The 23687-nt window shown below is 39.7% G+C and overlaps 1 protein-coding gene across 1 annotated transcript in view; it reads left to right on the plus strand.

The window, feature by feature from the left end:
- LOC116742711 (uncharacterized protein C8orf34-like) overlaps window positions 1-23687 on the plus strand; it is a 202766-nt gene that overhangs the window by 17144 nt on the left and 161935 nt on the right. Inside the window, exon 2 of the mRNA XM_032610549.1 lies at window positions 1474-1609. Within this exon, the coding sequence (XP_032466440.1) occupies window positions 1494-1609 (116 nt within the window). The 5' untranslated portion in view covers window positions 1474-1493. The remainder of the gene's footprint in view (window positions 1-1473; window positions 1610-23687) is intronic.

The following is a 23687-nucleotide window of genomic DNA, read 5'->3' on the forward strand; positions in this document are numbered from 1 at the left end:
AGGTGATGAGTTTTTTTTGACTCTCATAAAGTTGAAGTTGAACCTCTAAGGACACACCCAGATTGCTCATATGCAAGTAGATGAAAGGATTTCATTTGGGGTTGCCTGTGGAGGTAGTGTGTTGGCTAATCTTCAGATAACAGAAGGTCTGTTTATGACTTAGACTAGCCACAATCTCAGGAAAATTTGGCACTTGTTTGCCATATTCGGTTGTTAGAAACAAAATTCAGCTGAGTAGATGATTCATGAATCAGGCAGCATCCAATCTAGCAGGAAGAAGGGAACTCCAAGGAGCTGTACAAAATTGAAGACTTTTACAGACAGAAGGCAGTGGATGCAGGATGCTATACTAGCAAACAACAGGTTGGTCGTGGCAAGGTCACCTTCCTTTAGGGGACAGCAGGGGTCTATCAGGCAAGTTAACTCACTAGTGCTGACCAGGTGATGCATGGTTGTTTAGGATTCCATTGCTGAGAGAGCTTAAACTGTGATTAAATTAAGTATCCGTTTGGTAACGTGGGCTTAGCATAAGCAACTTCGTTATGGGCCTGTTGTCCTATTTTTAACAGAGTTAGAAATCCTCTCGATTGTTTTGTGAGAGGCCTAAGATGTCTGGATAGTCTACAGCCTTATCAGGAAAGAGCGATTTCCCTTCTTATATGGGTAGTAACTTCAATCGTGGATTATGTTTTGGCAAAATTATAATTGATCTTTTGAAACTTTATGTCCCTCTTTCGCTAAGGCTGAGAGCAGGTAAACAGAATCCTTTTTACAAGATTCCCTATCCTCTGAATAAAGCAGGAGATCATGTACAAATTGTATCAGGAGTAAATTACAAGAGAAATAGACGTTTTAAGTGTTGATTGAAGGCCTGGAAAAAATAGGAGGCTTCAGTGAACACCTGGGGTGTGACTCTCCCGGTATACTACTGTCCTCCCAAGGTGCAGACAAAAAGGAATGGTTTAGAATGAAAAAAGAGAAGGCTTCAGGTATAATTCTGATCGGAGGGTGTTGGACGGGGAGGCTCAAGGCAGGCACATTAGAAATGAATGACCTTGTGTAATTGGTTTGGGAGCATAATTTGTCTTCCTCTGGATTGTTCTTAGTTGGAAGGGGGCAGTCACTGACTAACTCCTGACCATTTGGGGCCAATTGCTGTAGAGATTATGGTTGACTTCTGTGGGTGGTTACAGCAGAAGTTGTGGATCCACGTCCCACAGTCATGTATGGTCTGCCCATCGTGCAGACAGATTCATCTCTCACCATTTTGCTCCTGTAAATCTTCTCATATAATTTTCTCCAACTACATCTAGAAATAATTGGAAAAGAATTGATGCATGAGGGAAGATTTTTGCATAGTGGAAATGTAATGTTTTGCTAACCAACTACTGGTAGATATCTGAAAACCTGGACTTCTCTTCTTCATTCTATTAGAGTTAATTTTTTTCTCTGCAATTTTTTATGTTGTTACAGAGGATCTTGATGATTTAAGAATGGAGGGAGTAACTACCCTGGTACCTTCTGGGAACAAATTTAACCAAGGTCGAGCTACTCACTCTGCTGAACCTCAGGCCAAAGTCACACTGAACATCTGTTCAAGGTGTGCCAGGTAAAGCAAATAATAGGTATATCTTTGTATAAACATGATGTTGAATTTTTTAAATCTAAGCTTTTGATGCAATGCGTGTACTCTTCTGTGCTGACATTGACAAGGGAGTTAGTTGTACAGTTTATCCCTGTGCCCAATGCCACTCAGACCAACAATGAATCAAAGAGTTTAGATTGTCTTTACTTCACAGCCGGAGACTATTTTAAGGCTTTCTGTCTCTGAATTTCATTTGCTGTCTGCCCTTCTGTTCCTTTTCAAAGGAAGATTCAAGGGGCTCTAAAAGTTCAAAGCCACTCTAAAGCACCTGCATAAAGGCCAGTTTGCCCAGGTACAGTTTTAGATCTGATATTATTGGCCTCTTAACATGCTCCACATCCTATTCACGTCCTGGAAAGAATTTAATCAGCTTGATGCTTTTCAGTTTTGGCAGCTGAAAGCAATCCTTGCATACACTGTATGTGGCCAAAGAAGTAGCTTAAGTTACTGCCAAGTCAGCTCCCAGTGCTGGTCTAGCAGAAACTCACCAAACAGCTAGAATTCATTCTTTTGTAGGAACAAAATCTCATTTGCAAAGAGGCTTTTAAGCCTGTTTAAACGATAGAACAAGCCTTCTAACCCTTATGTAAATGGCGCAGGTTAGCAAGAACAATGCGCTGGCTGGCCAGTTTTATCTCCTTTTCTTTATGTCTCTGCTGTTCTATTGTACAGTTTGAGAGGGGATTAGTGGCTTGGAACTTGGGAGGGGGGGAAGTGTAGGAAAATCAAATCAGATTTTTGTAGCTTTTCCTTGCCTCTACCCCTTTGGAATTTTAATTTTAATTGTCATAGGCTTAGAAGAATAAATAGAAATAAAAGTAAATAGAAAATCAGGGGATATTATTTGAGGCCATTAAGAGAAATGGAATAGCACAGTGGAAACACCAATGGAAACGCTGCTTCAGACACGTAATATTTGCGTGGATTGATTTTTCGATGAGGGCTGTGAACAAACCGGCTGATATTTACGTGATGATATTGAGGCATCGTGAGTGTGCAAGGTCATCTATGGAAGAGTTGTTTGGCAGTTTAAAGGAACTTTATAGTATATTTGTACGTTTGCAGTTTGACTGGAGAGGGGTTGGTGCTTGGTCCTTGGTCCTTCATATTATTTGTAGAAGATTGGGATATGAGGTGTTTTCTTTTTGAAAGGAAATCCTATGCAAACGGTATGTTTTAATGAAGTATTGAGGACTTGGATTGGCAAAGGGCCAAACCCATTCATAGCCCTAAATTATTTACATTTAGTTTCCCAGTGATAAGTTTAGATTATAAATTACAGGCCACCTGCATTTAAGGTAAACTCCTAACTGAAAGTTTTGAATATTCAACTGAATAATAATCAGTTACATTTATTGTATTCTTTCTATGTTACCAAAGTACACAGCTAGTGAGTGGCAAAACACAGTTTCAAACCCAAGCAATATAGCTTGACAGTCCGCCTGCTTAGTCGTTTTATGTTATTGCTAAACACCAAGCTACTGTGTGAGGTTGAAGAAGGAAGCCTAAAATAGATAGAAATGATGAGCTACAAAGAGATTTAGGTGTCTGAAATGCTTTGAGTTCATGATTGCCTTGATGGAGCATAAAGCAATATTGTACTTTCAAAAGCAAGATTGATTCAGAGAAATCAATGGGAGAAGTACGGTGGAAGACACTAGGCTGTTGAGTTTAGAGTAGCTGCTGTAGCCAGAGTTTAGAGTGGAAGAAAAACTAAGATCAGTTGTCAGAAACTATGAGGAACCTGAGAATTTACTCTAGTCGCAACCTAATGCTGTTTTATGATGCTGGCAAAAGACATGAAACTCCTGGGTCAGAGACCAAGGACTTACTACTCATGACAGTAACAACTGTCAGAGTATTAGCATTTTCATTGGTTCCCTGAGCCACAAATCTCATGGGATGACACACAGAGGACAGCAGGTTACAGTATATGAGAGGAACGCTGAGTTTAGGAAACCTGAATATTTTATATGAACTTAGCACTGCTCTAGCGAGAGACCTCGTATCTATCTTCCAAAGCTGTTTGCTATACAAACATCCCCAAACAGATGGTTGGAAAGAAAGGCTGTCAGTGTCTCTGCTCATAAGATATGCAGACACGTGAGAGATTCACGGAGAATTGTCTTCCAGTACTATTTAGAGTGGACTGCCTCTGTGATGCACTGATGTAGTTATCAGAGTTTTCTGCAGTTAGTTGTCAAACATCAATTTGTGTTGCTGGCTCACCTCTTCTAGTTACAAGTAAGGCTTTTAGGACTCTGAGAATTAGACTTTTTAAGCCAGGGCTGAATTGTTATCTGAGGCAGAAGTCAGAAACTGGAGGACTGTGGGTAGTGTCCAGTTTTGTATCCACATAATATTTTAAAAATACCACTGGAGGGAACCTTCAAGATGGCGGAGGAGTAAGACGTGGAGATCACCTTCCTCCCCACAAATACATCAGAAATACATCTACACGCGGAACAACTCCTACAGAACACCTACTGAACGCTGGCAGAGAACCTCAGACCTCCTAAAAGGCAAGAAACTCCCCCCGTACCTGGGTAGGGCAAAAGAAAAAAGAATAAACAGAGACAAAAGAATAGGGATGGGCCCTGCACCAGTGGGAGGGAGCCGTGAAGGAGGACAGGTTTCCACACACTAGGAAGCCCCTTCACGGGCGGAGACTGCGGGTGGCGGAGGGGGGAGCTTCGAAGCCGCGGAGGAGAGCGCAGCAACAGGGGTGCGAAAGGCAAAGCGGAGAGATTCCCACACAGAGGATCGGCGCCGACTGGCACTCACCAGCCCGAGAGGCTTGTCTGCTCACCCGCCGGGCGGGGCTGGGAGCTGAGGCTCAGGCTTCCGTCGGAGCGCAGGGAGAGGACTGGGGTTGGCTGCCTGAACACAGCCTGAAGGGGCTAGTGCGCCACAGCTAGCCGGGAGGGAGTCCGGAAAAAGGTCTGGAGCTGCCGAAGAGGCAAGAGACTTTTTCTTGCCTGTTTGTTTCCTGGTGCGCGAGGAGAGGGGATTCAGAATGCTGTTTAAAGGAGCTCCAGAGACCAGCATGGATCCCAGAGACGGGCATGAGATGCTAAGGCTGCTGCTGCCGCCACCAAGAAGCCTGTGTGCAAACACAGGTCACTCTCCACACCTCCCCTCCTGGGAGCCTGTGCAGCCCGCCACTGCCAGGGTCCCGTGATCCAGGGACAACTTCCCTGGGAGAATGCGCGGAACACCTCAGGCTGTTCCAACATCATGCCGGCCTCTGCCGCCCCAGGCTCGTCCCGCATTCCATACCCCTCCCTCCCCGGTAATCAGCTGCTCCTTTAGCCCCGTCTTGTCTGGGCCAAGAACAAACGCCAGAAGGTGACCTACATGCAAAGGCAGGGCCAAATCCAAAGCTGAACCCCGGGAGCTGTGTGAACAAAGAAGAGAAAGGGAAATCTCTCCCAGCAGCCTCAGGAGCAGCGGATTAAATCTCCACAATCAATTAGATGTACCCTGCATCTGTGGAATACATGAATAGACAACGAATCATCCCAAAATTGAGATGGTGGACTTCGGGAGCAACTGTAGACTTGGGGTTTGCTTTCTGCATCTAATTTGTTTCTGGTTTTATGTTTATCTTAGTTTAGTATTTAGAGCTAATTATCATTGGTAGATTTGTTTATTGATTTGGTTGCTCTCTTCCTTTATATATATATTTTTTTTTTCTTTTTTCCTTTTTCTCTTTTTGTGAGTGTGTATGTGTATGCTTCTTTGTGTGATTTTGTCTGTATAGGTTTGGTTTTACCATTTCTCCTAGGGTTCTGTCTGTCTGTTTTGGGGGTTTTTTTTTAGTTTAGTTTTTAGTGCTTGTATTCATTGGGTGATTCGTTTATTGGTTTGGTGGCTCTCTTCTTTTTTTTTTATTACTTTTTAATTTTAATTATTTTTATTTTTTATTTTAATAAATTTTATTTTATTTTGTTTTTTTGTATCCCTCCCTTTTCTTCTGAGCGGTGTGGCTGACATGGTCTTTGTGCTTTGGCCGGGTATCAGGCCTGCGCCTCTGAGGTGGGAGAGCTGAGTTCAGGACATTGCTCCACCAGAGACCTCCCGACCAACGTAATATCAATTGGTGAGAGCTCTCCCAGAGATCTCCACCTCAACACTAAGAGCCAGCTCCACTCAACCAGTTACAGTGCTGGATACCCTATGCCAAACAACTAGCAAGACAGGAACACAGCCCCACCCATTAGCAGAAAGGCTGCCTAAAATCATATGAAGTTCACAGACACCCCAAAACACACCACCGGACGCGATCCTACCCACCAGAAAGACAATATCCAACCTCCTCCACCAGAACACAGGTACCAGTCCCCTCCACCAGGAAGCCTACACAATCCACTGAAACAACCTTACCCACTGGGGGCAGACACCAAAAACAACGGGGACTAGGAACCTGCAACCTGCATAAAAGAGACCCCAAACACAGTTAAGCAAAATGAGAAGATACACAGCAGATGAAGGAGCAAGGTAAAAACCCACCAGACCAAACAAATGAAGAGGAAATAGGCAGTCTTCCTGAAAAAGAATTCAGAGTGATGATAGTAAAGATGATCCAAACTCTTGGAAATAGGATGGAGAAAATACAAGAAGCGTTTAACAAGGACCTAGAAGAACTAAAGAGGAAACAAACAATGATAAACAACACAATACATGAAATTAAACGTTCTCTAGAAGGAATCAATAGCAGAATAACTGAGGCAGAAGAACGGATAAGTGACCTGGAAGATAAAATAGTGGAAATAACTACTGCAGAGCAGAATAAAGAAAAAAGAATGAAAATAATTGAGGACAGTTTCAGAGACCTCTGGGACAACATTAAATGCACCAACATTTGAACTATAGGGGTCCCAGAAGAAGAAGAGAAAAAGAAAGAGACTGAGAAAATATTTGAAGAGATTATAGTTGAAAACTTCCCTAATATGGGAAAGGAAATAGTCAGTCATGTCCAGGAAGTGCAGAGAGTCCCATACAGGATAAATCCAAGAAGAAACATGCCAAGACACATATTAATCAAACTATAAAAATTAAATTGAAAGAAAAAATATTAAAAGCAGCAAGGGAAAAGCAACAAATAACATACAAGGGAATCCCCATAAGGTTAAAGGCTGATCTTTCAGCAGAAGCTCTGCAAGCCAGAAGGGATTGGCAGGACATATTTAAAGTGATGAAGGAGAAAAACCTACAACCAAGATTACTCTACCCAGCAAGGGTCTCATTCAGATTCAATGGAGAAATTAAAACCTTTACAGACAAGCAAAAGCTGAGAGAGTTCAGCACCACCAAACCAGCTTTACAACAAATGCTAAAGGAACTTCTCTAAGCAGGAAACACAAGAGAATGAAAAGACCTACAATAACAAACCCAAAACAATTAAGAAAATGGTAATAGGAACATACATATCAATAATTACCTTAAATGTAAATAGATTAAATGCTCCAACCAAAAGACATGGACTGGTTGAATGGATACAAAAACAAGACCTGAATATATACTGTCTACAAGAGACCCACTTCAGACCTAGGGACACATACAGACTGAAAGTGAGGGGATGGAAAAAGATATTCCATGCAAATGGAAATCAAAAGAAAGCTGGAGTAGCAATTCTCATATCAGACAAAATAGACTTTAAAATAAAGAGTATTACAAGAGACAAAGAGGGACACTACGTAATGATCAAGGGATCGATCCAAGAAGAAGATATAACAATTGTAAATATTTATGCACCCAACATAGGAGCACCTCAATTCATAAGGCAAATGCTAACAGCCCTAAAAGGGAAAATACACAGTAACACAATCATAGTGGGGGACTTTAACACCCCACTTTCACCAATGGACAGATCATCCAAAATGAAAATAAATAAGGAAACACAAGCTTTAAACGATACATTCAATAAGATGGACTTAACTGATATGTATAGGACATTCCATCCAAGAACAGAATCATATTCTTCTCCAGTGCTCATGGAACATTCTCCAGGATAGATCATATCTTGGGTCACAAATCAAGCCTTGGTAAACTTAAGAAAACTGAAATCGGGGCTTCCCTGGTGGCGCAGTGGTTGAGAGTCCGCCTGCCGATGCAGGGGACAAGGGTTCGTGCCCCGGTTCGGGAAGATCCCACATGCCGCGGAGCGGCTGCGCCCGTGAGCCATGGCCGCTGAGCCTGCGCGTCCGGAGCCTGTTGCTCCGCAACGGGAGAGGCCACAACAGCGGGAGGCCCGCGTACCGCAAGGAAAAAAAAAAAAAAAAAAGAAAACTGAAATCGTATCAACTATTTTTTCTGACCACAACACTATGAGACTAGATACCAATTACGGGAAAACAACTGTAAAAAATACAAACACACGGAGGTTAAGCAATACACTACTGAATAACCAAGAAACAATAGAACTACCATACAATCTAGCAATCCCACTACTGGGCATATACCCTGAGAGAACCATAATTCAAAGAGTCATGTACCACAGTGTTCATTGCAGCTCTATTTACAATAGCCAGGACATGGAAGCAACCTGAGTGTCCATCGACAGATGAATGGATAAAGAAGATGTGGCACATATATACAATGGACTATTACTCGGTCATAAAACGAAACGAAATTGAGTTATTTGTAGTGAGGTGGATGGACCTAGAGTCTGTCATACAGATTGAAGTAAGTCAGCAAAACAAATACCGTTTGCTAACTCACATATATGGAATCTAAAAAAAACCAAAAAAAAAAAGATGGCTCTGAAAAACCTAGGGGCAGGAGAGGAATAAAGACGCAGACAAAGAGAATGGACTTAAGGACACGGGGAGGGGGAAGGGTAAGCTGGGATGAAGTGAGAGAGGGTCATGGACATATATACACTCCCAAATGTAAAATAGATAGCTAGTGGGAAGCAGCCGCATAACACAGGGAGATCAGCTCGGTGCTTTGTGACCACCTAGAGGGGTGGGATAGAGGGAGGGTGGGAGGGAGACGCAAGAGGGAGGGGATATGAGGATAAAAGTATATGTATAGCTGCTTCACTTTCTTATACAGCAGAAACTAACACAACATTATACAGCAATTATACTTCAATAAAGTTGTTAAAAAATAAATAAATAAAAATACCACTGGATTAATTACTCATTTACATGAAAGTTGGGGTTTCTGTCTTCTCTTCAGAATGCACACACGTGACAACACTGGGCCCACATTCTCTAATGGTTTTACAGCTGCAGCTTCCCTCTCGAGTCCCTTAAACCCAGTTGTGCTTTAGTTCACCTCTGGTTATCTTTCCCGCTTCCCTCGTTTACTCCACTTATCTGAAGTCTGTAGGGCTTTGTTTGTAACCTCTGATTTGTAGAAACCCTAGAACTCCAAAGATAAGCAGGGAATCAGTACTGGAGGGTGTGCAGGTTGAGGTACATGGCCAGGCCACTGGGAGAGGAATCTGGAGCCTGGAAGGGGCGGATCGTAGTCTCTCAGGGTTTCAGGTTAAGGGGTAGGGTATCAGGTTATGGGGTAGTCAGGCTGTAGTCTTACAGTGACCAGGTAATCCTTCAGAAGTCAGATGGAGTGAGCTGGTCAGAAGCCTGGCACTGCGGACTAGACCAACGTGGAGAAAATGATAGCTTCATTTAGAGAACTGTGCCCATTCCCACTGCTCTCTTTGTGGGCACTGGTACCCAGCCTGGAGGATAATGAGAGATTTTACGGGATTCATAGAGGGAGCCCAGACATTGGATTTGGGGCCTTGGACCAAGATTTAAGTCCAGATCTCCCTGTATTGGAGACAGTATGGTGTTAATGGATAAACTGGATAATTAATGTTAAGTTATATCAGATACTTACCAACACCTTTAAAGAATTTACAACAAAGGTTAGAATAGAAAGACCACCTACTTTCAAGTCTGACAAAGGGATCTAACATTCATACTCTAAATTATCTAGTATGTCATCTTGGGGATAATTATGCGAAGATTAAGAAAATCTGATCCCTTGTCTGTGAAATAGAGTTCGCCTATTCCTGGAGATAACCTCTAAGGATGACTGAGAGCGCCGAGCAGGATAATGTATGCAAAGGCAGCCAGCAAAGTATTCCAGTGCATGGCTCTCAAGGAACTGGGGGTTTCTCATCTCTTTCTCCCCACTCATTGGGATAATTACGATGTAAATACTTAAGCAGTTTAAAATACTTCAAGTTTTTTCCCCATCTTTTAGAAAGGCCCACATTAAAGTACTCAGGTATTGAAAGAAAAAGCCTCATTTTCCTGACATTCAGGAATTTTCTCCTGTGTTAGGCTTGTGACTGACCCAGGGAGAAAAGTAGTGTCCATTGTCGAGGACAATAAGACAGTGTAGGGTGGCAGTGTTTCTGTTGGTTTGTTTCTTAGAGTTTCACGGTCAAGAAACCATTTTTCCCATAGAACTGGAGGGGTAAAATATAAGTAAGTTTAATAGATGTGTTGTGATCTTGAAATACTACCGTAGGCCCAAGATACCCAAGAGTCACTGAGACTCAAGTGATGTTCAGAGTTTCTGCAAAGAACCCATCAGTGATCAAGTCAGTGAAAAGAGGTGCAGTCTACTCTTTAAATTGTCATTTTCCTCAATCTCTTTTTTTCAAATACTGCACCGCTCATGAGCTACTTACAGGGTCACAGTATCCAGAAGTGAGTTTGCATATATGTCCAGAACATTATTGCTCTTATCCAGCTGAGGCCGTACAGCCAAAGTCCACAGAGCCCTTCTCATTCGGAACCTGACTGGAATACAATGATCTGTAATGAGACTAATACATTCTGCTGGGAACGATTGAGGGATGTAAGGTATACATGACCATTGGAAGGACTTCCGCTTTCCAAGAGATCAGTGTAAAGTTTTACATGCAACAAACTGCTGTGTAAAGTTTTACGTGCAACAAAGTGACTAAAATATCAAGAATGTCAAAAAGTTTATTGATTAGCATGGTTACAAGAAATAAAAAGATTACAATTTTTTTTTTCGTAAATATTTCACACATGGTTAGAAAAGTGCAGATGGAAGAAAACTTGTTTTCAAGCTGGAAAGTTCCAGGGTAATATCACTCCCATATCTCTTAGTGACCTTAATCTATGTGGACATTGCTGCAATCTGTGTGATTTAAACAGAGATGACATCATTTGGCAAGTGGAGATATGCATAGTTAATAGATGTCTGACCACCAAGATGTATGAAGATTCTAACCCAGAATATCTCAATTTTCCCTTCAGATCATAAGGGAAAGAAGCCATTACAAAACAACAATTTTAAGTAAACAAAGAATTTTCTCTGTAGGATATAGCAGTGTCCTTCTAATTGTTGATTTTTTACATTACAAGGTAGATTTTTAATATATTCAGCAAGTGTCTTGGCTTGACTTTTAGAAGATTCTATTCCTACGGCTAAAAATCCTTGAATAGCATGGACAAGATAAGTTTAATTTGTTGCCTAGGGGTCACACTAAGTCATATCAACTGAAAAGTAAAATGTCAATAGGTCACTAATGCAAATTATCAGTAATTATCAGAAGAACTTTTGTGGTTTTAAAAACTAGTGGTTTGCAAAATTGTGAGTTTCAAATTGAATTTCTCTATTAAATATCCTGAATTTTCTTTTTAAGATAACAGTTAAGATACCAATAACAAGCAGATAAATGCTGATACCAAGGCACCAAATTACTATTTCAGTGAAGTTTATAAGCCATTTTTCTGGAAAGACCACCCATTAATTCTGTCTACCACTGCCATTCTGAGGAGTTAAATCTTGTTTTTGTGGACTCCTGCCAGGGCATTCCGGGTGGTAAGATGCTATTTGTTTTTGATTGTGCAAGTGTTTGCATTCATTCATGCCTAATATCAATAGTGCACAAAAAAGGAACGGAAAGCCATTTTAAAAGAAATTGGATTATAGAGAACATACAGTGATACTGGCTCAGAAACTACCGCAGGAGACCATTAGGAGAAACTTGTTTCCAGACAGCCTGCTGATTTTTCACCGATTTGCTTCATGTCGTTGTACCAAAAATTGTTCGTCATTTCTCCTAAACACCATCTGCTTCTGCTTTATCAAATAAACATAAAACTAAATTCAGTAGAATTGGTGATAGGGTGCTGAAGAAAAGAAGAATGTCAGAGCTTATAAATGTGAACGGATTTCAAACTATACGTTTAGGATTACTAGTTGACTTGAGAAAACCTACGTAATTAATCATGCATTATATTTTGTTTCACTTCCCTATGCATGCTTTCTTTTTTTTTTTCAACTATTTTTATAAGGTTTATTTTCAGCAAGTTCCCATTGGAAAAAAAGCTGAGCAAAACTGACATAAACGAAAATGGATAAGGACAAAAAGTACTGCTATCATTTGTTTAAGGTTAAAAGTTTCCCATAAAATTGACTTCTACACCTAGAGGATTAAAGGTCCCGTCTGAGTGGTGAATACAATGCACCACCTACTGCCATGGTTTAAGTGACAAAAATGTTTAATTTGAACCAAAATGAATTTATGGAAGACTCACTCTGCGTCAAGTGCTGTGATAAACTCTGGAAATAAAAATTAGTACCGCTGACCACTAGGAACTTATATTCTGGCTGGAAACAGACTTGGAAAAAATACATGCAACCCAAAATGTCAGATGGTGATAGTGCTAGAGAAAAAATAAATCACGGTGAAATGGCTCAGCTCTGCAGCTGTGATTGATTGTTATTTTATAGGGGCTGTTGCTTTGGGAAAATCAATACCCTTGGAGAGATTGATACATGGTTTTCGTTGTTCATTCTGTGTGAAGGAAGAAATGAGACCAACACACACCAGCCAGAAACTGGGGACCTCTTCATCTCAGTTCTAAACACATTAACGTCGTAGTTTTTCTCTTATTTATAAATTGATACAAGGTCCTCCCCATCTTCACTTCTTGTAGTGGTTGCTTTGTGATTCGTAGGGGAGGGAGGGCCTTGGATGCAAGCACTTGGGTGCATATGCATACAAACACACACATAATCTGAAAAGCCATTTTCTTGTTATGTGACAAAGAGCTGCGGCTTTAAAGCAATAGAGACTAGGGTTGGAATCTCAGCTTGCCCACTGAACAACTTTGGGAAATCGCTTAACATCTCTAAACCTCAATTTCTCATTTATAACATGGGGGTAAATCATTTCTGCCCGTGGGATCATAGCAGACTAGAGTGGCTAGCTCGGTTTCAAGCATAGAGTCTACTCTGGGAAAAAAGTATTTCAAGATAAAAATAATTATATACATTTCAAAGAAAGTTAAATGTGCATTTGAAATTCAGGGAAGTCACATTATGTGCTGAGAAAAACAAAAGGAGCATCAAGTTCAAGGTCTATGAAAATGTTCAACAGTTTAGGGAGTAGAATATTATGGGTAATATTGGTTGATTTTGCACTAAATGCATAGAAGTGTTTTGATTATAGAGACTTTTTCTCATCATTTTCCTCATAATTCCTCTCTCTGTGCCTGTACCAGTCTACATATTTATTTTATCTATCTATTCATCCATCCTATAAACCCTTTCCAAGATCATGATGTAAGAGACACTTGAAGGAAATGGATAGCAGGAGAGGCAGGGAAAGGTGATCTTCTAGTCATCTTTGCTAAGCAGCAGCAGCCTTGAATGACAGCCAAAAACTGTGAACCCCACAGTCTGTATTAGTACACTGGTTTTCAAGTTCATACCAGAACACCTGAGGTTATTTTTTCAGCATCTCCATTTAGTTTGTCAAGCCTGCTGTGGTCTTCAATCAGGGTAACCTCTTTTTCCTTTATGGACTTTTTGGGCCTTACATATCATCTGTGCTTTATAGAAGAGTCCTTTTGGGGAAAGCCGCCCAGAGAATAAGCATCTTAGCATTAGGGAATGGGAACAGCATATTGCCTGGAGAAAGTCAATGTCAGTTTGCAGGTGGGAGAAGATTCCTAGCTTTCCAATGGGACGTTAAGTAGTACCCATGGACTGGCTTCCCCACATCCTAACAGGTACAGTAGGGCAGCACACGCAGTGAGAAGTAACTGTGTTAGAAAATCTAGGCACAAATAAAGTATCAATATTTGTTCTTGTCGATTCACCCTGCCTCCTTTACCCAGTGTGTCCCTGAAAAGGATGCCTGAACCAGCTGAAGGAGGTGGACCAGCACACTTCATTCCTGTTCTTTTATCAGCAGATGGACATTGGGTTGTTTCCACTTCTGGACTATTATGAACAGTGTTGCTATGAATATTTCAGTACAAGTTTTAGTGTGAACATACTTTTTCATTTCTCTTGAGTATATATCTAGGAGTGGAATTATTGTGGCATATGGTAATTCTGTATTTACTTTAAAGGAACTGCCAAACTGATTTCTGAAGTGGTTGCACTGTTTCACAATCCCACCAGTAATGTATGAGAGTTCCAATTTTTCAACATGCTCGCCAACCTTTGTTACTGTTTCTTTTCATTTTGTTCTGTTTGGTTTTTTTAAATATTAGTGATCCTACCGGGAGTAAAGCATTATTCCATTGTGATTTTGATTTTCATTTCCCTAATGATGTGATGTGGAGAGACTTTTCATGTGCTTATTGACCATGTGTATATCTTCTTTGGAGAAATGTTTATTTCAATTCCTTATTCATTTTTAATCGGATTATTTGTCTTTTTATCATTTAGTTGTAGGAGTTATTTATATATTCTGGTTACTAGACCCTTATCAGATACATAGTTTGCAAATAATTTCTCCCATTCTGAGGGATGTATTTTCACTTTTTTAATGGTATACTTTGAAGCACAAATGTTTTCAATTTTGATCAAGTCCAACTTATCTATATTTTCTATCGTTATGTATGCATTTGGTGTCATATCTAAGAAACAATTGCCTAATTTAAGGTTATGAAGATTTATACCTGTTTTCTTCTAAGAGATTTATTTATTTATATAATGTATGGATACTTTATGCATCCATAAAGTACCTTTTTAAAAGAATTTAATTAATTTGTTTATTCATTTTGGCCACGCTGGGTCTTAGTTGCTGCATGTGGGATCTTCCTTGCACCATGAGGGATCTTTTTTAAGTTGCAGCATGTGAACTCTTAGTTGCAGCATGCTTGCAGGATCTAGTTCCCTGACCAGGGATCGAACCCAGGCCCCCTGCATTTTGGGAGCACGGAGTCTTACCCACTGGATCACCAGGGAAGTCTCTCTTCTAAGAGATTTATAATTTTAGCTCTTATAGTTAATTTTTATATATGGTATGAGGTAGAAATCTAATTTCATTCTTTTGCATGTGGATGTCGTTATCCCAGCACCATTTGTTGAAAAGATTATTTCTTCCACATTGAATTATTGTGACACCCTTTTCAAAGCCGAGTTAACTGTAAAAACTTCCTTGCTTTCGGATGTAATATCTTCAGGTTTATCTTATGCCTTCTAGCATCAGACTTGGGATCAGCCATTTCTCCAAGGATCCTTGTTTCCTTTCAGCAGAAAATTTGTAGTAGAGAATAGATTCTGCTCACTAGGGTGCATTATGGGAGTGGCATTGCTTTTTGGCCATTTTACTGAAAAAGATTAGGACAGAAATGTACTTTATTAAATAAAAATGTCTATAAGACAGGAATTCACATTGATATTTCCAATCCAATTATAGCAGTATAGTGTTCCTACTTAAATTCTTGATTCTAAAATTGAAACTTTTTTATTGAAAATCTTTACTTACAACAAACTATACAATTATTTATTTGCTGTACTAACAACTCAAGAAAATAGATCACGGATAAAATATAGGGTGCCCCAAAATTCTTAGTGCAGTTCTAAATTGTTAAAGCTCAAAACTGCGCTAAGACCTTTGGAATAACCCGTACGGGGTTATGCAAACAATAAAACTACTGAATTAGTTTTGGAAATTCTATGTGGTTTCTTTTTCTTTTAGATTATATTGATTACACCAAAGATTTGCAGTAAAGTTACTTGTTTTAGAGACTACAATGTCACTAATTATGCCTTATTCTGTGTGGCAAGATAATAATCAATAGTCAGTGAATAGTTGGTTCCATTGGTTCAGTTCTAATACCCTAAAAGACTTCTGCTTTTAGCTACTAACCTTTTCTTGGTGGAGGTTGTCACCCACTATGGGGAAGAAGGGTCCAGCTTTAAATAGAGAATTGGAAAAATACTCTAAAATTATGTAACGTGGCTTTATTTGGCCACCATCAGGTCCATCCACAATGTTTTAATACATAACTGTACATTCAAGATTCATGTATATTATTTTTGCCTGAATGAAACAATTCTGTTTCATATTATTAAACTTCTAGGAATTTAGAAATAATAATTTAATTTTGAGCAATTTAGAATTACTATACCTTCATTCATTCAGTACTTTTTAACTTTACTAAATCCTGATGTATTATACAAAATTTATAATTTTACTTCTTTTTCTGATCCACAAATACATCTTTTATTATAATCAAACATATCAATTTATATATACATATAATATAAAAATCCAAATGATTCTTCCAATTTTTCTTCTCAGGGCACATCAAAGGCTCCTATTTTTCCACAGGAATATGAGGAAATACCATGATTTCTATATGATTTCTGTAGTTTTATATGAGTAGCAAACAACAATACAGATAAAAGTGTTGATGCACTTCAAGTTTTGCCTAAAATTCTTTTGATTCATGGGTTAGAAATCACAATTTACTTTGTAAAGTAAGTAAAAGTTCAAGCATCTTAATGCTAATTAAGAATGTTAGTAATATAATTTTTTTTTTTTTTGCGGTATGCGGGCCTCTCACTGTTGTGGCCTCTCCCGTTGCAGAGCACAGGCTCCGGATGCACAGGCTCAGTGGCTATGGCTCACTGGCCCAGCCGCCATGGCTCACCGGCCCAGCCGCTCCGCGGCATGTGGGATCTTCCTGGACCGGGGCACAAACCCATGTCCCCTGCATCGGCAGGTGGACTCTCAACCACTGCGCCACCAGGGAAGCCCTGTAATGTAAATGTTATGTAGCCAGAGTATATAAACTAGAATCCAACTGGTATTTAAAAGATAATTGGAAAATGTGTCAGCTATGATGCCTGTGGAGTATACCTCAAAAGTTTTCATGGAAAATTTCCTAAATAATCAATTTCCAGGTTATCTGGATTTTCTAGAAGCATTTAGATGCAAATGGTGTTGGCATTTATTACACATTTCAATTGCAATATGTTTCATTGAAATCTCATATTTTATATTTACATAAATCTTTAGCTTTATATTCAATTTCAGTGTAGAAATTTAAACTCTTATATGAAATCAAATGACATTCTCCAAATTCCCAGTATTATACTCAGCAATAACCATACCAATTACAACAAAGTAAAACACATAGAGCCATCCCTCAGTATCCCGGAAGATTTGTACCAGGACCTCAGCAAGATACCAAAATTTGCAGGTGCTTAAGTCCCTTATGTAAAGTGGCATAGTACAGCCGGCCCTCCATATCTGCAGATTCCGCATCCATGGATTCAGCCCTTGAATTTGAAGTAAACCCATACATCACCCAGTTTCATTACAAGACAATTTTTTTCCTATTGCCAATTAAAAGGCATTTTAATACAATTTTCTTGATTTTGACAATATGGAGGAGGGAGGGAACTCTACAGCAACAACAGCAACAAAATTTAAAACTCAGTTTTTATCTGACAAGAGGGAGAACGTTTTTTATCCTACCCCCATTTTATAGAATCTCTGCTTTGGCAGATTAGACCCCGAAGCTTGAGACCCAAGCCACTTTTTAATTCCTTTGCCTGTGACTTTTTCCTTGTTAACCTGAAATTAAATTGGTCTCTTGGAGTTTAAAACTGCTAAGGGAAAAATATAATTATTGCTTGAAAAATTTAACTCAGATAGGATCATCTTCCTCAGATGCCCCAGGCACTGCTGCTCAGGCACTGCAGATGGCGCCTGAGAAACCGCAGAACTACACCTGCATTAGATCCTAAAGAGGGCCTCTCACAATCCACATGCATTTCTAGAAATCTGGAAATACTGGGACCCATTGGTAAGGGCTTCTGGACAACTGTGAGAGCAACTTAGAGAGATCCATGTTGGGCACACTCCACAATGGAGCTCCTTCTCTGGAAACAGCACCCAAGATAAGTGCACAAAAACGAAATACTCTCCTGGACCTACTTCTTCCTACTCTGAACATCCCAATGCCTGCAGTGTGTAGAATTTGACCAGTGGTATCAAGAGCTGATAAGGAGAAGATGGAAAGTGTTGAAGTGACAAAAAATGTCATGAAGAACTGTGTCTATGATGGCCATTCTGACTGGTGTGAGGTGGTACCTCACTGTAGTTTTGATTTGCATATATGTAGAGCTGATTCACTTTGTTATACAGCAGAAACCAACACACCATTGTAAAGCAATTCTCCTCCAATAAAGGTGTTAAAAAAAAAAAAAGAACTGTGTCTAAAAAATATAAATTTAAGACCGTTAGCCTTTTGGCAAGAACAGTTCCTCAAAATGTTGACACATTGGGATCAACTCCATAGTCAGTTAAATAAGTCAAATGATTTCACCCGGTTTTCCCCAGCTCTTGATGCATTTACAGATGTCACTGTGGCTGTTCAGTTGTTTATTCATGGAGTCAATGCCAGGTTTAAAGGAGATATGGGGATGTATGTATACATATAGCTGACTCACTTTGTTATACAGCAGAAACTAACACACCACTGTAAAGCAATTACACCCCAATAAAGATGTTAAAAAAATAAAATAAAATAAAGTGACTGCAGAATTAGCCTCTATGAATAGTCTGCTTGGACCAACTACAGGTACTTTAAGGAAAATATTTGAATCTATCACATGTTATTGAACCAGCAGCATCAGCGATGAATTTCACTTGCTTTTTTGGACTTAACCATCATCAATTATGTGAATTTTTGTCAGAAATAAAAGCTGAGTACGCTGACTTTCCCTACTGCGTAGCAGTTTGATGGCTTATCAGTGGTAAAGTTTTCTTGCAGTTTTTTGAGCTAAGGGCTGAGACTGAAATTTTTCTGAATGAGGAGAATCATCCTCAACCGTTATTATTGAACACTGAGTGGCTTTGGAAATTAGCTTCCGCTTCCGACTTGATAATGTTACCTAATGAATTCAGCCTAAAATTAAAAGGCAAAACAGCACTTATGCGAAAATCTTATATTGTGTGAAGTCATTCTGATGACAACTAATGTAGTTTGAATCACATCACGCCAAGCTATTTTATATGCTTGTGAATTAATATTAGCATTTGATAGTACCTAGTCGTGTGAAAATACATTTCAAAGATGAACTATGTAAGGTCTCATTACAGAATCGGCATTAACAGATGAAAATTTGCTATCATTTTTGATGAAAGGGAACCTCAATTTTGAGAAATATCTTCTTCCCCCCCAAATTTATTGTCATTACTAGACCTGTATTGTAGATTGTAATCAATTATTATATTTTGAATTTAATCACTAGAAACTTGTGGAAAAAGTGAATTCACAAACACAGGTACTCACCCTGTCCATGTCCAAAAAAAAAAAAAAAAAAACAACATCTGTATTCAAACACACTTTTAAAATTCAAACTCATCATATTTCCTGGTTATTACCATACATATTTTGGATGTTTGAGGTCACCTTTCCAAACAGATAATCCTTGAAACCCTGAGATCCCTGAAGTTGTTTTTAATAAAACAGCCTTATGATTAATTTGTGATGTAGGCGTTAGTCCCTCTAAGATATGAGGGGGTGGTCTTCTACTCTGTGGCCTTTTCATTTTCCTGAGAGGGATTGTACTCAAAGTTTTCTATTGCTTCTCTTTTGAAGTCCTTAATGAGTTTCTGTGACTTCTACTGGGTATTGGTGAGGGAGGCAAGTAAAGAGTTTTGTTTTTCTTTTGAAAGATTTCTCTTCCTGCAGATAGCATGGCTTCATCTGTCTGAGATGGAAGGTGGATATTTCAGGACATCTTGGTTCTGAATTAAACCAATGGAATCTAGTAGATTAGGGATGCATAAAGAAAGAGGAGGGCTGGGATGCTCTTCTGACACGAGAATTGAGAACAAAAAAAAAGTAGATCCATGGGTTTTTGTTTGCTTGTTTGGTTTTTTTTTTTTTTTTTTTTTTTTTTTTGGTTGTTTGCTTGTTTTTCCCTGGTAAGAGAAATAGCACAGGTAATAGACAGCCACAGATGCCCACAGGTTCAGTTTATGATGCCTACCTGAAACAAGGAAGTCTTTTGGATATGAAAACTGCTCAGGTATGAATCATAGGCAACCCTTCCCTGGAAGTGAAGGAAAACAAGGAAGAAAACATAAAAATAAGAACTTGTCGGTGTCCTGTAGGCTGCGTCTGCTATCCTCAGGGTGTGCATTGCTTGAATCCTACCTGGGGTATGCCACCTTTGTTGTAGCAAAGAGACCATGGACTCAGTATCTTGAAATATGGTTTATGTCATTTCATCAAGATCTGCCCACAGGAAGAAGTGAAGTGAGGTATTCACCCAGCTTCTGGTGTGAAGATCTTGAGAAACAGCAAAACTTATGTCTAGTCTTAGACCAAGGTGATAACAGTAGAGATGGCGAGAAATTGTCAGATTTAGACATCTTCGAAGGTAGAGCTGACAGGATTTGCTGATAGACTTCAGTGTCATATATGAGATAAAGAGGATCACAGATGATTTCAAGGTATTGGCCAGAGTAACTAGAATATGGGATAGCATTTGGTGAGATAGAGAAGATAGGGAGAAACTTGTTGAGGAATCAGGGTTGTTTGCATATTAAATTCGGGTTGCCTGTTAGATGTATGTGGTCAAAATCTCTCCCTCAGCAACAGAACTGACAGTTCGTAGAGTGAGAGGTTGTATTCCCTTTTAGCAACAGTGTGAAAGAAGGGAAAGACTTCGTCGTGTCTTTCCAGAACAGGCTTTGTGACTGACTGTCACCGGCATTGGGGTTAATAGGCTACATGTATCAGAAGTCACCTCACACCTCGTAACTCTTCACCTCTCCCGGCATGCTTGGCTCACGATCTACCATAATCTGCTTGGCTTGAATTTCTTTTATAAATTGTTTATCATTACTTCACTCTCATTAAAATATTAACTCTATGAGAACTGACACCAAGTCTGTCTTGGATCACTGATACATCCTCAGTACCTTAAATAACCCCTGACCCACGTGAAGTAGTCACTGAATACTTGGATGCATGAAAGATTGGATGAGTAGCAACTGGAGTTTCTTTCTTCCTCTCTTTCTGTCTCCCTTTCTCTCCATTTGCGTCTCCATCTCTGTCTCCAAACTCAACTTTCTTTCTGTCTATCTACATCTCTATTTTTACCTCCAGATTCTCCTTTCTGTTGGGTTGCTCCATGTAGTAGGAAAGATGGCCCTGGCACCTGGGTGCTCCAGCGTTATAAGTATCCTTAGAACTTGGGCCCTTTTCTCATCCAGAGTTCGTGTGATGATCTTTAAAAAGACTCTGCTAACCTCTCCTCAAGTATTTGCTACCAGAGATCAAGCACTGCATAGGGATGACGAGATCTCTAATTTATCTTTAGTCATAGGCTTACCCCTATGTTAGGGGAAGAGGCACCCTTTGGTTGGAAATTTCATCAGAAGTTGAGGAGAAGCATTTATCAAAAGAAAGAGATTCAGTGCAGACAGAATAATAGCATGACCATCCCAACAAAATAAAATTAATAAGATACTCAATTCACAGAGAGCTTAAAATTGTATGAAGTACTTTAACAAATACTAATTCATTTAAAACCAGTCCTCCTAATTTTTACATCAACTGTACAGATGGTAAAACTTGACCCAGAAAGTTGAAATAACTTCTACACATAGCTAATAAAGTCTTTGGTGGGCATAAACCCAGGGCTTCTGAATCAAAACCTGGTATTCCTTCAGCTATAGTACACGGCTTCTGTAAGTCATTCTGAAACTCAGTGCCATTCCTAACCTTCCATTTTCTAACTTGAGATTAAAAGTCCTGTATGATGTCCTTTCCACTAGCACTGTGTCACCTTTAAGCCTGGTGACAGGTTCCAGTCTCGCATCCAACAAACGCTTCAGTTGCTATCCACAGCTACCTTGGGGACACTTTCCTTCTCCCTCTTTCAATGCTCTGTCTCTCTATTTTACCCCAGTTCCTTTCCTTTCCTAGATCCAGTTTCCACTCTAAGTAGTTTTCTCATTTTACAGTGTAGGAATTCATATAGTGTGACTCTAGATTCTTTTAGTACTAAGTCAGCATGGTAACATGGTTAGGAGTTAAGTCCTGAAAAGTGGTATCTTCTTCTTACTTTTGATGATAAGGGTAAAAAGTGGGTATGGGAGAACAGCTTGAGAACATGCGTATATTTTTGTCTTTACATCTTTTTATTTTTCATTTTATTGCCTGAGCCCCAACTAAACTGGGCTTCTCTCGTTTCCCCATAAAGATCCTGTGAGTGTCCCCCATCTGCCCCATATTCTCCCTTCCCAGGTGAGCGGACCTCAGTCTGCATGGAAGGACTTGTTCCTTCCCTACAACCTATGGACACATTCAAATACTCGTTCTTCTCCAAGCACAGCTCAGATTTGCTTCCTTTCCTCTAAGGTTCTCTCAGTGCTTCTAAACTGAAAGCCATTAAAGGTGTCCCTCAGTATCCGTGGGTGTGGAACACACAGATAAGGAGAGCTGACTGTCTAGGCCATTTCATATCAGGGACTTGGACATCCACAGATTTCTGTGTCCCTGGACTTTGTACGTCTTTTGTCCTCCTCGTTCATTTAAAAAATATGCCCCCTTGGGAATTCCCTGGAGGTCCAGTGGTTAGGATTCCTCACTTCCACTGTAGGGGGCACGGGTTCCATCCTGTAAGCCATGTGCCGCAGCAGAAAAAAAAAAAAAAATCTGCCCCTCTTGAATTTCTCACTAATTGTTACATACTGACTTTCTCTCCTCTTCTAGAGAAAAAGGAAGCTACATATGTATTGATTCATTTTGTATCCAATTCAGAGCTCCAACAGTTTACAGGGAATATGTTTGAAATCTGACTGGAATGGCTGTCATTCCCATCACATTGCCTACATGTTTAATGAAGGGTAGAGGGTTAGTGCCAAGATTAAGAGCCGTTTTTTTTTTGTTTTTTTTTAAATTTGTGATAAGTCTGAAAGTTGGACACTTTTCCTTGCTGCGTGGCCTAGGAAGTACACATTTCTAGTCTGATGGTTTGAAATTATCTTTATAGGGTTACGAGATTTTATTCATTTGTTGTTTTTATTCACCTGTTTCCAGCAGTTTTCTCCCTCATGAGCAGTCCTGGCATTTTTACCATGTTTTTTAACTGACCCCATCCTTCCCGCCCCATTCATATACATTTTTTTCCATAATAACAGGATCAAAGCACTTTTCATTGGATCTCAGCAAGTTAGGAATTTTACCATTACAAAAAAATCACTACTTAATACCCACGTTTTTCTAAAAATTTACTTTTCTTCTTACTGTCATAAGCCATTTAACACCTTTTTTTTTCAGGTGCTCTCTAGGTAGTAGAGAGTACCAAAACACTTTTAGTTTCTGTGTGTCTGAAAATGTCTGGAATTCTCTCTCCCCTGTGAGTCGCAGGCTCCCCTGTGAGTGATAGCGAATCTAGTCACTGCCACTAGACAGTGATCAGTGTTCCAGTGCACTTGTAGACGTTATGCCATTGTTTTTTCTATCAGTATTGCTGATGAGATCTCTAATGTCTATATAACTGTCGTTCCGCTGTAGGTGATCTTTCTTTTCTCTGTGGAAACTCTTAAGTTCCTCTCTTTCTGCATAAAATTCAACTCTTAAACTTCCACTTTGGGTAAGATTAGCAAAATGAGCATTCTCCTCCTGAGATTCTTGGCTCCCCTACGCTAGTCAGGTTCTCAGACTCTCTCCCTTTGAATAGTTATTCTCCTCTATTCCTTCTTTTCTCTCCTTCAGGCACCCACCTAGTTAAATGTTAGAGCTTCTCAGTCTATTCTCCA

The sequence above is a fragment of the Phocoena sinus genome, chromosome 17 (assembly GCF_008692025.1).
Source record: "Phocoena sinus isolate mPhoSin1 chromosome 17, mPhoSin1.pri, whole genome shotgun sequence".
NCBI classification, from domain to species: Eukaryota; Metazoa; Chordata; class Mammalia; order Artiodactyla; family Phocoenidae; genus Phocoena; species Phocoena sinus.